Below are 14370 nucleotides of genomic sequence, written 5' to 3' on the forward strand. Positions count from 1 at the left end.
GCCTGTTGTTTTATTGTTGTAGTTATTATTGTCATCGTTGTTGGACAGGACAGAGAGAAATGGAGAGAGGAGGGAGACAGAGAGGGGGAGAGAAAGACAGACACCTGCAGACCTGCTTCACCGCCTGTGAAGTGACTCCCCTGCAGGTGGGGAGCTGAGAGCTCGAACTGGGATCCTTATGCCGGTCCTTGCACTTTGCACCACCTGCACTTAACCTGACTCCTGGCTTATTTATTTTTAAGAGACAGAGAGGGCTGGGGAGCCTGAGGCTCTGAGGTCCTAGGTTCAGATCTTCAGTCCTCAGCACCCCCATCAGGCAGAGCTGAGTAGGGCTCTGGGCTCTGTTTGCATATCTCTCATTAAAAAAACAAACAGGGAGTCAGGCAGTAGTGAAGCAGGTTAAGCGCAGGTGGCGAAAAGCACAAGGACCAGAGTAAGGATCCTGATTCGAGCCCCTGCTCCCCACCTGCAGGGGAGTCGCTTCATAGGTGGTGAAGCAAGCCTGCAGGTGTCTATCTTTCTCTCCCCCTCTCTGTCTTCCCCTCCTCTCTCCATTACTCTCTGTCCTATCCAACAACAATGACATCAATAATAACTACAACAATAAAACAACAAGGGCAACAATAAATTAATTAAAAAAAACACAGACAGACAGACATATGAGAGGGAGAGACCAGAGCATCTTTCAGCACATAAAGCTTCAGGGACTGGTCCCCAGGCCTCCCACAGGCCAGTCCAGGGTGCTACCCTCTGAGCCCCCTCCCTGACCCCCTAAAATCTTGCTTCAGGAGGCCAGTGATGGGAGTCCTAGTACCTGCTGGGAGGTTTGAGGACGCTACTGGTAGGGGCAGAAGTCTGTCACCTCCAGTCCTAGGGGGGACCTTCTGTTTCCCTCTCCCCAGGGGAAGGGAACCCAGGGAGCAGGGGGGCTAGACAGGGGTCCCACTGCCACCCCCAGGGTCCCCAGGCCATGTGTCTGTTCTTGGAGCCTGTGCTGGGCGTGTGTGCCTGTGGCTTCCGTGGTCACAGCCAACGTGGGCACAGCAGGTCAGTCAGGCCTCTGTACGGGGAGTTCTGACTGTCCTATCCCAGCTCTAGGGGACAAAGGGGGACTGCAGCCAAGACCCCCAGGACCCGATCAAAGAGGCAGCCTTGGGGTGTGGCCTGGCCAGGGCCACAGGGCACGGGCAGGTCATTGGAGATCTCCTTGGGATGGGTGGGGAGCTAGGCTCAGCGTGGGTGGGTGGTTGCTCTGGCTAGTTGCTGGGGATGACGATGGGATGGCTGTGCCTCCCAGGGCGAGGGTCTGCCTTCCCCACCCACCTATTATTGGGGACAGGCCGGAGCCTGGGTCTCTGCTGCCCTCTGATGGCCAGCAGAGAAACTGGATTCAGTCTGGAAGCTTCTGTAGTGCCCTTCCTCCCCACCCGCAGAGTAGGGAACTGACCCCCCCCCCCCACCACCACCATAGTTGGAACCATCACAAGGCCAGATGCCAAGGTACCACATACACTGGGTTCCAGCACTCTTGGCTGACTTTGCATTCTTTTACTTTCAAAAACAGGCACACACACACACACCAGTACACCACACTGCCATCTGTGGAGCTTCCTCCGTTCCATGATGCTCCCAGTTTGAAGCCCTGGAAGGACTTTGGGGCAGCACTGGACTGAGAGATAGTTCACTTGGTAGAGCTCATGTGTTGCCATACATGGGTTTCAGCCCCTGGCACCACATGTGAGCATCACACAGCACTGAGGGAAGCTCCATGGGTGATGGAGCAGTTCGGTAGCATCTCTTCTCCCTCACCCACCTGGGGTCTTGACGCATCCTCACTGTCACACACCTCACCCCTGTCCCTGGCCCCAGAAGTACAGAGAGATCACACACAGGGATAGGTTAGAGGCAGTGTCTTTATACAAAGGTGATGGGCGCTCAGGCCCCCAGCGTGCTGCTGGGATTCACACTGGGCCGGGGTGGGGAGGGGGCACTGCGGGAGAGAAACACCACATGGGTCAGGGTGGGGGGCACCCAGAGGCCAGACATGAGGCGTGAGACACGGAACAACCACAAGCACGACACACTGGCCGGGAGATAATGCCAGGCCATGGGGGGTCTCCTCTGGGGAGGCTGGCAGGGAGCTGAGGGTGGAGCCCGAAGGATGAGGGGGGCTGAACCAGGGTGGAGGTGTCGAGGACTTGACGGGGAGCGTGGCACATAGGTGTTCAATAAATATATCACTCTCATCCCCCTGCCCTCAGGGCATCAGGACCCTGGAGCACTCCTTGATGCTCACGGCGCCTGGGGGGGCTAGGGTGCCCGAGTATACGGTGCCCGGGCAGTTGAGGGGGGCGGGGGGCTGTACTCCTAGGGAGGCCCCCGCGGAAGCAGGGTAGATGCCCGAGGAGTCAGGGTAGACGCCAAAATGGTTCTGCACGTAGCACAGGCCGGCGGCGGGCTGGTAAGGGGGCAGGCTGGGCAGGTAACCGGGCACGCAGGCCGGCCAGGGGGGCAGCTTCTGGGCGCTGGCGAGCTGTAGCGGGCCCACGGGGACCCCAGTACTCAGGTGCGGGTGGCCAGTCTGTGTGGGATAGGAGCCAGGCACGGGGGTCAGCCTGGAACAGAAGGAGAGGTGAGAGTCTGGTCACTCTGAGGGCGGGCCATGGTGGGGGTGCCAAGTGGCCTTCTGTGGGGCCTTGTGGGGGGGGCAGGGATCCCCGGGCTGGGGCTGAGGCTACTTGGAGGGAGGGACCAGCTCAGAGCCCCCGTGGTGACAGGAGCTGAGTGGAGGGACAGGGGGAGGGGACTGTGCCCAGGTTAGAGACCCCGAGGCCCCCCAGGCGAGGAGGGGCCACACGCAGAGGCCTCCCGGGCTGTGTCCTCACAGCTGTGCGCGGGCTCCCTTGGAGGGAGGGCTGCCCACCTGGCCGAGGCTCGTGTGCGCCCAGCGCAGGGTCTCTGCCGACCAGCCGTGCCTCCCGTGCCGCTGCGGAGGCCTAGACAGGCCGCTGTGCAAGGACCGGGAGGGAGGGTCACCGGCCCTAGCCCCGCCCCAGCCCTGCATCTGTCTGCATCTGTTTGTGTTTGAGGCAGGCCCGGTCCTGGAGCCCAAGTGGACTGAGAGGTGCCTAGCCCCAGGCTGGGGGAACATTCTCATTGGGGCTCCCCCAGAGAATGGGTTCCTGCCCCCCCCCCAGCCCCCAGGGGAGTAAGAGTGAAAGCTGCTGCTCGCCATCATTTCTTTGGCAAGGGCTGGTGTGTGTGTGTGGGGGGCTGAACCAGGTACCCCTTGCATGCCCGCAGCACCCGACTTACAGGCGTTCTTTCACAGGGTGGGGGTTTGCACCCCAAGACCTGCCTGGTTCTTCTGAGTCCAGTGAAACACTCAAAAGCCAACAATCCGGATGGCCAGATGGGGGTCTGGGGGCCCAGGCGACAGCTCACCTGGGAGGTCACCTGACCATGCTCTCTGACCAGAGTCTGCCATGTGGCCCAGGAAACCCCTCCCCGAGTCCCTGCTGGGTCACTTCCTGAATCACCTCCCTGGCCAGCTGCTTCTCCCCAGCACCAAGCACCGGGCAGGGGTCTAAGCCGGGGGTGGGGGGGGGTGGGGGGGGTGGGGGGGTGGGAGGGTGCTGTTCCTGTCACTCAGCCACACCCACCCAGGAAGGGGTCATCCCCCACACACACACACATCCCCCTGGAGCACTGAAGGGTCTGCGACTTACTTCCGGGAGTTGGCTGCCCGGCGTTCAGCCGAGGAGCCTGAGATGTACTTAAGCATGGAAAACCTTCGCATCAGGGTGAAGGGGAACTTCTGGTCCAGCTTCACTGCCACGCTCTCCGGGATGTCGATGGAGTAGCAGTAGGAGATGCCGTCTGAGGTGGGAGCGTTAAAGCAAACCACAGGAGCGGGGTGTGGGGCCCCCTGGGACAGATTACTCACAATGTCCAACAGGAGATAAAAACCACAAAGATGTGAGAAGCAAGAGAATGGGATTCACGGTAGGCAGGCAAACAGCACAGAGATGACAGGAAAGCAGATTGTTTTAAAGCCGTGAGTGAACGGCCCCAGTGGCGCACTTATGCCATGCATAATGACTGAGGTTCAAGCCCTGGTCCCCACCTGCAGGAGGGAAGCTTCACAGAGGTGGAACAGTGCTGCAAGTGTCTCTCTCTTTTTTTCTCTGTCTCTCTTCTATTTCTGTCTTACCCTCTGTCCAAATAAGTATATATTATAAAAACAGATATAAGGATTTTTTTCCCCTAGAGAGATAGACAGCATGAAAGAGACCATAGCATCAACAATTCTTTCTTTGTGGTGGGGGCTGGACTCGCACCATACAAGTGAGCTGTTTTGCCAGGCCTCCGTCTAACTTTTTAATTGCCCAGTCAATAAACACCTCCAATGATTTTTCACCCCTGAGAAAAAGGTCAGAGTTACAGAAACAAAAACCAGTTTCCTAACCTTTTGTGGAATAGTCCCAGCTCAGAGAACTATTTCAGATTTTCCCAGCAAACCTGTCAAACTTAGGGCTATGTTGTCTGCCATCTTGGTTTATAAGAGGAAGGGGCTGAATCGAGTTAGCTCGCTAGCTGGCAGGGCTGAGGGGACTGGGGAGGGGATGAGGCGGGGGGGGGGGGGAAGGGGCTCTTCAGGCCTCAGGAGGGGCAGGGAACTGCACAGGCTGGACCCAAACCCGGGTGGCCTGCCTCTGTGCCCTGAGCCCTGCTTCAGGCTGCCCCTCCCCATTCCCGAGGAAGGATACACGCCAGCCCAACGCCCAGGCCGCAGACATTACTGAGGAAGGAAGTCTGGGGCATGAGCCAGGAGACACCCAGCAGCAGCCAGGGCACCACCACGGTGGGCACCACCATGCCCAGCACCATGGCCCTGCGCATGCGGGAACGGACTGAGTTGACCCCCAACATGGCGAAGGCCACGGGGGCGAAGCCGGTGGCGTCCTCCACGTGGCCCAGCCTCGACAGGGTGGTCACAGCCTCGAATGACAGGAAGATGATGGCAGTGAAGAGGGCGAAGATGACGGTGAAGAAGCAGTGGCGGACGGTGCCCACGGTCCTCTCGAAGTGGCCGGCGAAGCGCCAGATGAGGAGGGTCCCACAGAACAGGGAGACGGGGTTCTCATAGACAAAGATGTAGGTCACCAGCCTGTAGACTGGGGGGAGGGGGTGCGGTTAGGGGCCTGTTAGTGAGGGGGGAGCACGTCTAAGAGGGTGGGGGAAAGTCAGGTGAGAGTTGGCCCCCCTTGTGGGTGGGGCAAAACCTGTACACTCCTGGCATGGAGATGGATTTGATGCATTTTGCACTGTGCTTTCCAATCTTGTATTTGTGCTTGAGAGAGAGATAGAGATAGATAGATAGATAGATAGATAGATAGAGAGAGAGAGAGAGAGAGAGACCCCGCAGCACTTCCTTCAATGATCTGGGGGCCGGACTTGAGTTTGGTCACTCACATGATAAAGCAACACCCTCCAACCCTGATTTTTTCCCCCTCTTCTTTCATCACTGCCGCCATCCTCGCTCCCCTGGCTGTCTGAGGGTGAATTTGCTGTAACAGCTTGGGGGTGGGGGGCACTGAGTGGTCTCACAGAACACAGCGTGAGGGCCTCCTGGGCTGTGATCCTGACCTCCCCTCCACAGCGGGTGGGTGACAGAAGAAGAAGAAGAAAAAGGTGACCGGGAATCATTTGTACCTTGAAAGGTCAGAAAACTGGGGGCTGGGATATAGCTCACCCCACAGAAGGCACACTTTACCATGCACAAGGACCTGGTTCAAGCCCTGGCGCCACATGGGACCACCACACACAGGGCAGGAAAGCTCCTTGAGTGGTGGGATGGTGCTGGGATGGGTTGTTTATTCTTCTGTTTTTCCTCCTCTCTCTTTCTGCAATTAGAAGAAAACACAAGGGTCTGCCGGACTGGGGAGTGGTGGAGCAGCATAGGCACAGCCCCGGTGCCCCAGGAGGGAACAGAGGAGAAGACCGTCGGGACTAACCAAGGCCTTGCACTTCTCTCCTTATCCAACCTCACAGGGACAGCCGTGCTTTGTGTGCAACTTGACAGCAAAGAACCCCATTTTAATTTTTCCCATCACACAAGTCATTTTTTTAAAAAAAATTTTAACCAGAGCACTGCCAGCTCTGTCTTATGGTGGTGCAGGGGGTTGAACCTGGGGTTTCGGAGCCTCGGGCATGAGAGTCTCTTTGCATAACCATTATGCTGTTTACCCTCTGCCCCACAGTCATCTCTGATGTGCCTTTCTGACCCCAGAGGCCACAATAGGAAACTGAGGTGAAAAGGCCTGAGCCATGGCAGAGGTGGGTGACATAGGTGCCTTGGGGTCAGTGTGGAAGTGTGGCCCCTCTGCGCCTGTGCTGGCCAAGCCTTAAGCCTTGGCTGTCACTGGCCCTGTGGTCTCCAGTGTCCTTGTGGGTGACAGTATTACACGAGAGGCCTTCCGAGGGCTCTTATGTGTTTGTGAGCCCCCCCACACACACAGAGGCTGTTGACTAGAGAGGGGAAAAAAATGTGGGGAGCTGCCTGGGCTGGTGTTTTTTGCATCTGGGTTCAGTGGGGTGGGGGCACTGCGGGGAAGGGCTGACCAGTGTGTGGATGGGGCCCTGAAACCTGTTGCCTCCTCAGGGCCCTCTGCCCATCTCTGGGATCTGAAGGACACCCACGCCAACACTTGCTGCGTGCTTCCCAAGGGGAAAGACCCCAGAGCTGGCGTGAACATTCTAGAGATTCTGGTGGAGATTCTGCATCCCAAGGCCCCAGGCCTCACTACGCAGTTAAAAAAGAATAATCTGGACTCCTGTGGTCCTCAGTGTATGACTCAACAGCACTGCTGCCCTCTGCAGAGAGCCTCAGTCTCGTGTGAACACTGGGCTCCGAGAGCGAGAGCGAGAGAGCGAGAGAGCGAGAGAGAGAGAGAGAGAGAGAGAGAGAAAGAGGGGGGGGGAGCCACGTCACCAGCTGCTCAGAGCGCTAAATGACATGGATGCAGGTGCAGGCGCTTTGGAGGAAGAAAGAAATATGCAGGCATCACTCGAATATTCCATTTGTCTGTTGGGAGAATGGAGGAGGGAAGGAGGGGGATGTCTTTGATGTTTAACGGTCTGCAAAGGCCACTCTCCCTCCACCTGCTGGGAAATGGGAATTAAAACACACAAATTAAAACCCAAATCCCTCCCCCATCAAAGGACAGGCGCCTTTTACACGGTGGTGGTGGTGTCGCCATGGACAAAGAGGATACTGCTTCCGGTGGTGGTGGTGGTGGTGGGGTCCCTGGATCAAACACGGGGGTGTGGATGGGGCAGGGAAGGGCAATGGGTAGGTGCATGCATGCCATCCCCCTGTTGCATGATGGGCGGATGCAACCGGTTTGCTGGAGAATGAATGGGGGGTGGGGTGCTGGAGCAGAGCAGGAGCGATCCGGAGGTGACAGGGAGGGGGCTGCAGTGACGTCGAGGACGGGGGGCTCTGCAGAGACAAAGATGCAGTTACGGGAGTGGTCCCGGCTCGGGGGGTGATGCAATGGGTGGAGACTGGGTGGCTGGAGGTGAAGCCCGGGGGTGCAATAGCTGGGAGGCCGGGGGGGTGGCAAGGGAAGGGGGTGACTCCGGGGTACCCCCACCCAGCTCACCTTGCCAGTCGCGAAGGGCTTCGGATTTGAGCGACAGGCCGGAGGGCGCCGCGGGCTGCGGCAGCAGGAACAGGCGCGGCCCGGACACTATCAGCGAGAGCATCGCGGTGAAGAAGGTGGCGGACGGCACCTCGGGTAACAGGAGCCAGGTGCGACCGCCGGGATCCGAGGCCGCCATGGCCGCCAGCGCTGCGAGCTCACCGCCGCCGAGCGACAGTCTGACTGCGCTTCGGCTCCTTCCGCCTCCCTGCGGCGGTTTCCCTGGCAACCGCGGAGGCGCCGGAAGCCCCGCCTCCCAGAGGCCACGCCCATCAAGCCGAGCGGCCCAATCCGGTCTCGCGTACCAACCCACCCCAGAGCTCTCAAAGCCGGGTGTCCTACCAGCGCCATCTGGCGACGGCGGCGGCTGCGGAGGGGGAGCAGCGGGGCCCCTCGTGGCGTGGGCCCATTCGGAATGTCATCGTTTAAGCACTAAATTCCAAATGATGACTGTGTCTTACGGTTTACAGAGCCCTCTAGCCCATTCCCCTCACCCATATTTCCCTTCTCCGTGTATTTGAATATAAGATCTATTTATTTATTTTTTCAAAAATTTGGGTATTATCTTTATTTATTTGATAGAGACAGCCAGAGATCGAGAGAGAAGAGGATGATAGAAAGGGAGAGAGACAGAGAGATATCTGCAACACTGCTTCACCACTCGCAAAGCTTTCCCCCTGCAGGAGGGGACTGGGGGCTCAAACCCCGGTCTTTGAGCATTGTAACATGTGTGTTCAACCAGGTGTGCCACCAACCAGCCCTAAGGTCTATTTATTAACGAGAGATAGAGGAGGGGGGGGAGGGAGAGAGTTACCTGGCACATGCAGTGCTGGGGATCAAACTGAGGGACTCGAACTTCTCAGTCCAACACTCCATTCCTGGGTTTTCTTATCTCTATCGATGTCCTTTGGCCAGTGAGGCGACTGCCTGAAGTGATTCCCTGGGAATTCATTTAACCGGCAAAGACAGGATTAGCACTCAGTTCCTCCTGCTGCTACAGACCTGGAATTGGGGTATAGCTGGGGCAGCCTGTGGTAGCTGGATTGGAGAGAAAAGGGTAGGAGGTGGCTGAGGAATCTGTGCCCCTCTGGGGTAGGCATTCAGATTCATGCTGGCATTCAGATTCATGCTTTGCCCTTCTTTGGGGTCCCAGAAATAACTATGTTCCCATGAGACCCTGATAGAGAACCTGAGATTGCTAGAGAGGAACAAAGAAAAAAATGGAGCTTGTCCAACAAAAAGTGACCAGGAGGGGCTGGGAGGTGACACACTGGGTTAAGCTCACATAGTGGGTTCCATTCCCAGCACCACATATACCTAGAAAGTGCTCTGATCACTCTCTTTCTCATTAGATAAATACATCTTTAGAACATTAAACATCATGCCAGATGAGGAACGAAAAACTTACGTGGAGAAGCCTCAGAGGTCCCTGGCCACAGCTGTCATTATCTGAAGGACTTCTCGGAGGGGAGAGGAAGTAGACAGAAGAGAGCTGAGGCAGAAAGGTGGCAATGACAGTGGCAGGGAGACAGATGCCATTGGCTTCTCTTTGGTTGTCTGCCTCAGGTTGAGCTGCCTTGCTGGGTAGTGAGCTCCCCATCTCTAGGAGTCAGCAAGCAGAGGCTGAGAATCATGGAGAGATAGTTACGCCTTAGGTTGGTGGTGAAAGTAGCTGCCTTTTAAAACCTTTTTAGACCATCAGTTCAAAAATTCTGAAAACCAGTGTGAACACCTTCAGAAGTGGTTGGCATGGTTACCACTTTCCAGGGATTTGAGGATGATTGCAGTTGGTTTCCTGGCAGGATAAAGGAAGGGGAGACTTCACAAATCTGGCAGCCAGAATTGTGTCGGGAGCAGGGGTGCCATCCTCTCTCTTTCCACCAGGAGTATTGATGGGGCTCAATGCCTGTATTACAAATCCACCACAGCTGCCATTTTTTCCCCCTCTTTCTGTTTTTATTGACAGGACAGAGTGAAACTGAGAGGGGAGGGGAGACAGAAAGACACATGCAGACCTGCTTCACCACTCTCTGCCTCTGGGAAGCAGGGCCTCAAGCCATGGTCCTTCCCCCTTCTTCCTCTCTGATTCAGCCTTCCTCTTCCAGCTCTTGTCAGTGATTTCTTCTGTCAGCCTCCAAACCTCGTGACAGAGAGCTGACAGGGGTAAGGCAAAGCCTTTTTCATCATAAGGGACAGGGGCACCACTAACCTGAGAGCCCTCCAAGTCCTGACCACTTGGCCTTTGGTCTCAAAAGAAACGTCTAGATTTCAAACACACTACCCAGAGCCCCCTGTGTTTATGGCCCTGCTGGGTATCTCCTCCTGCTTGCAGAGCGTCTGCTTCTCTGTGCCAGGTTCTGAGTTGTGGGGACAGGCGAGCTCTCAAGGGGCACACACCCACCAGTGTGGGTGTTTGTAGATCAAAGCCATGAATGATGCTGTCAGTTCTGTTCCCCACTCAGCAACCACGGTGTTTTTTTGTTTTATTTTATTTTTTTCCGAAAAGATATTTAGAGCTTGTGGCTAGCCTGGCACAGCGGATGTGAGCCCAGGATTGTCTCCTCACATGCTCATCTCTGAAGTGCCCCCTCCCCCACCACCATGTCCACATCCCAGGCCCTGAAATCCATATTATTATTATTATTGCTATTATTATTAACCAGAGACTGCTCAGCTCTGGCATATGGTGTTGCAGGGGATTGAACTTATTTTTTGTTTACTCTTTATTTATTGGATAGAGACAGCCAGAAATTGAGAGGGAAGGGGGTGATAGAGGAAAGAGACAGAGAGACACCTGCAGCCCTGCTTCACCACTTGCAAAGCTTTTACCCTATAGATGGGGAGCGGGGGCTCCAACCCGGGTCCTTGCTAATTGTAACGTGTGCTCAAACAGGTGCGCCACCACCAGGTGTGCCCAAAATGTCTTATTTAGAGAGAGAGAGAAAGAGATGCCAGAGCCCTGCTCAGCTGATGGTGGTGCTGGGGACTGAACCTTGGACCTCAGAGCCTCAGGCAGGAGAGTCTTTTGCAGAAACATTATGCTGTCTCCTTAGCCCATATATATTTTTAAATTTTTATCTAATTTATTTATAAAATAAAAATAGAAAATATTGACAAAACCATAGGCTAAGAGGGGTAAAATTTCACACATTTCCCACCACCACAGTTCCATATTCCATCCCTTCACTGGAAGCTTTCCTATTTTTTTTTATTTCTTTACTGTGGAATTAATGTTTTACATTCAACAGTAAATACAATAGTTTGTACATGCATAACATTCCCCAGTTTCCCATATAACAATACAACCCCCACTAGGTTCTCTGTCATCCTTCTTGGACCTGTATTCTCCCCCCCACGCACCCCCACCTCACAGTTTTTTACTTTGGTGCCATACGCCAATTCCAGTTCAGGTTCTACTTGTGCTTTTTTTTTTTTTTCTTCTGATCTTATTTTTCAACTTCTGCCTGAGAGTGAGATCATCCCATATTCATCCTTCTGTCTCCTTCACTTAACATGAATTTTTCAAGGTCCATCCAAGATCGGCTGAAAACGGTGAAGTCACCATTCTTTACAGCTGAGTAGTATTCCATTGTGTATATATACCACAACTTGCTCAGCCACTCATCTGTTGTTGGACATCTGGGTAGCTTCCAGGTTTTGGCTATTACAAATTGTGCTGCCAAGAACATATGTGTACACAGATATATATATTTTTTAATTTTTTTTTTATTAAAGAAAGGATTAATTAACAAAACCATAGGGTAGGAGGGGTACAACTCCACACAATTCCCACCGCCCAATCTCCATATCCCACCCCCTCCCCCGATAGCTTTCCCATTCTCTATCCCTCTGGGAGCATGGACCCAGGGTCATTGAGGGTTGCAGAAGGTAGAAGGTCTGGCTTCTGTACTTGCTTCCTCGCTGAACATGGGCGTTGACTGGTCGGTCCATACTCCCAGTCTGCCTCTCTCTTTCCCTAGTAGGATGGGTCTCTGGGGAAGCTGAGCTCCAGGACACATTGGTGGTGTCTTCAATCCAGGGAAGTCTGGCCGGCATCCTGATGACACCTGGAACCTGGTGACTGAAAAGAGAGTTAACATACAAAGCCAAACAAATTGTTGAGCAATCATGGACCCAAAGCTTGGAAAAGTGGAGAGGAAGTATTAGGGAGGTACTCACTGCAAACTCTAGTATACTTCTGCTTTCTTACTTTGGTGCCATACTCCAAACTCAGTCAATTTCTGCTTTGCGTTTCTACTTCTTTTTTTTTTTTTTTTTTACATGCATAACATTCCCCAGATTCCCATTTAGCAATACAACCCCCACTATTTCATTCATCATTTTTCATGGACCTGTATTCTCCCCACCCACCCACCCACCCCAGAGTCTTTTACTTTGGTGTAATACTCCAATTCCATTTCAGGTTCGACTTGTGTTTTTTTTTCTAATCTTGTTTTTCAACTTCGGCCTGAGAGTGAGATCATCCCATATTCATCCTTCTGTTTCTGACTTATTTCACTCAACATGATTTTTTCAAGGTCCATCCAAGATCGGCTGAAAATGGTGAAGTCACCATTTTTTACAGCTGAGTAGTATTCCATTGTGTATATATACCACAACTTGCTCAGCCACTCATCTGTTGTTGGACACCTGGGTTGTTTCCAGGTTTTGGTTATTACAAATTGTGCTGCCAAGAACATATGTGTACACAGATCTTTTTGGATGGATGTGTTGGGTTCCTTAGGATATATCCCCAAGAGGGGAATTGCAGGGTCATAGGGTAGGTCCATTTCTAGCCTTCTGAGAGTTCTCCAGACTGTTCTCCACAGAGGTTGGACCAATTGGCATTCCCACCAGCAGTGCAGGAGGGTTCCTTTGACCCCACACCCTCTCCAGCATTTGCTGCTGTTACCTTTTCTGATGTGTGACATTCTCACAGGAGTGAAGTGATATCTCATTGTTGTCTTGATTTGCATTTCTCTGACAATCAGAGACTTGGAGCATTTTTTCATGTGTTTCTCGGCCTTTTGGATCTCTTCTTACACAGATATTTTTGAATGGATGTGTTGGGTTCCTTAGGATATATCCCCAGGAGAGGACTTGCAGGATCATAGGGTAGGTCCATTTCTAGCCTTCTGAGAGTTCTCCAGGCTGTTCTCCACAGAGGTTGGACCAATTTACATTCTCACCAGCAGTGTAGGAGGGTTCCTTTGACCCCACACCCTCTCCAGCATTTGCTGCTGTTACCTTTTCTGATGTATGACATTCTCACAGGAGTGAAGTGGTTTTTTCATGTGTTTCTCAGCCTTTTGGATCTCTTCTGTGGTGAATATTCTGTCCATGTCCCCCCATTTTTGGATGGGGTTATTTGTTGTCTTGTTGTTGAGTTTGGCAAGCTCTTTACATATGTTGTTTATTAAACTCTTGTCTGATGTATGGCATGTAAAGATCTCCCATTCTGTGAGGGGTCTCTTGGTTTGGGTAGTGGTTTCTTTTGCTGTGAAGAAGCTTTTTGATTTGATGTAGTCCCATAGGTTTATACTTGTCTTAGTTTTCTTTGTAATTGGATTAGTTTCATTGAAGATGTCTTTAAAATGTATGCAGAAAAGAGTTCTGCCAATATTTTCCTCTAAGTATCTGATAGTTTCTGGTCTAACATCCAAGTCCTTGATCCACTTTGAATTTACTTTTGTATTTGGTGAAATACAGTGGTTCAGTTTCATTCTTCTGCATGTTTCAACCCACTGTTTCCAACACCATCTGCTTTCCCCATGTAATAGTCTGGGCCCCTTTGTCAAAGATTAGATGTCCATTGGTGTGGGTAGCTCATATTTTATTTTCGAGACAATCTTCCTCTCTCTTTATCCCCCCACCCTCTCCCTCTAAAATAAAAATAGTGAAAAATTCAGCCCAGTGGTGGTGGGATCACACATCTTCAAGTCCTCAGGGCCTCCAAAAGTGATAATATCCAGGGGAGGTAGCACAGAGGTTACACAACAGACTTTCCTGCCTGAGGCTCCAAGGTCCCGGGTTCAATCCCCAACATCAGCCAGAGCTAAGCAGTGTTCTGGTTAAAAACAAAAAAGATGGTTATAAGCCCAGACATTTGTAGCCCCCCTCCCAGACCCTGGAGAGAGGGGGCCTCAGTCAAGCTGTCCCTGCTCCCACCCCAAGTAGGGAATGTGCCTCGTACTGTGCAAGATACAGGATTGAACCCCTGCGTCACATGGGAGGTGTTATGGCAACAAGGGAAGCTCTGGTGGCCTCTGCCCACAGCTCCCCGTCTACACTTTGACCCACTTCCTCTGCCTTCTTCTCACAGTTTCCGAGTGTGTGTGTGTCTCAGTGTACACAGACCTACAAGTCTGGGACGTGACTCACAAGTAACCTTTGTCTGGGTCATGGCCCACAGATCTGGGGGGTTATCTTTGTTGAGGTCCAGGGACTCTATGAAGCTGCAGGGGGTGGGGGGGGGCTGGGAATGGCTGTGCTGTCTCCTCTGAGGCCAAGCTCAAGTCCAGGGGCATACATGGAGGGGGTGGGCAGGATTAGTGACCTCACCCTGCAAGTTCAACCCTGGGGACAGAGAAATAGCTCTCTGTTGAGCACACACCCTGCTGTGCATGAGGTCCTGGGTTCTAGCCCCAGTGCCACACAGGAGCAC

The 14370-nt window shown here is 53.2% G+C and overlaps 1 protein-coding gene across 1 annotated transcript; it reads right to left on the reverse strand.

Moving 5' to 3' along the window:
- Window positions 1-1895: 1895 nt before the first annotated feature.
- RHBDD2 (rhomboid domain containing 2) lies at window positions 1896-7919 on the reverse strand. The gene is made up of 4 exons (XM_007517951.3): window positions 7668-7919; window positions 4770-5177; window positions 3729-3879; window positions 1896-2615 (listed from the first exon to the last, which is right to left on the reverse strand). Exons 1-4 carry the CDS (start codon window positions 7843-7845, stop codon window positions 2258-2260), a joined length of 1095 nt encoding a protein of 364 aa, XP_007518013.1. The 5' UTR covers window positions 7846-7919; the 3' UTR covers window positions 1896-2257.
- Between the last annotated feature and the right edge of the window lie 6451 nt (window positions 7920-14370).

The sequence above is a fragment of the Erinaceus europaeus genome, chromosome 15 (genome assembly GCF_950295315.1).
Source record: "Erinaceus europaeus chromosome 15, mEriEur2.1, whole genome shotgun sequence".
NCBI classification, from domain to species: domain Eukaryota; kingdom Metazoa; phylum Chordata; class Mammalia; order Eulipotyphla; family Erinaceidae; genus Erinaceus; species Erinaceus europaeus.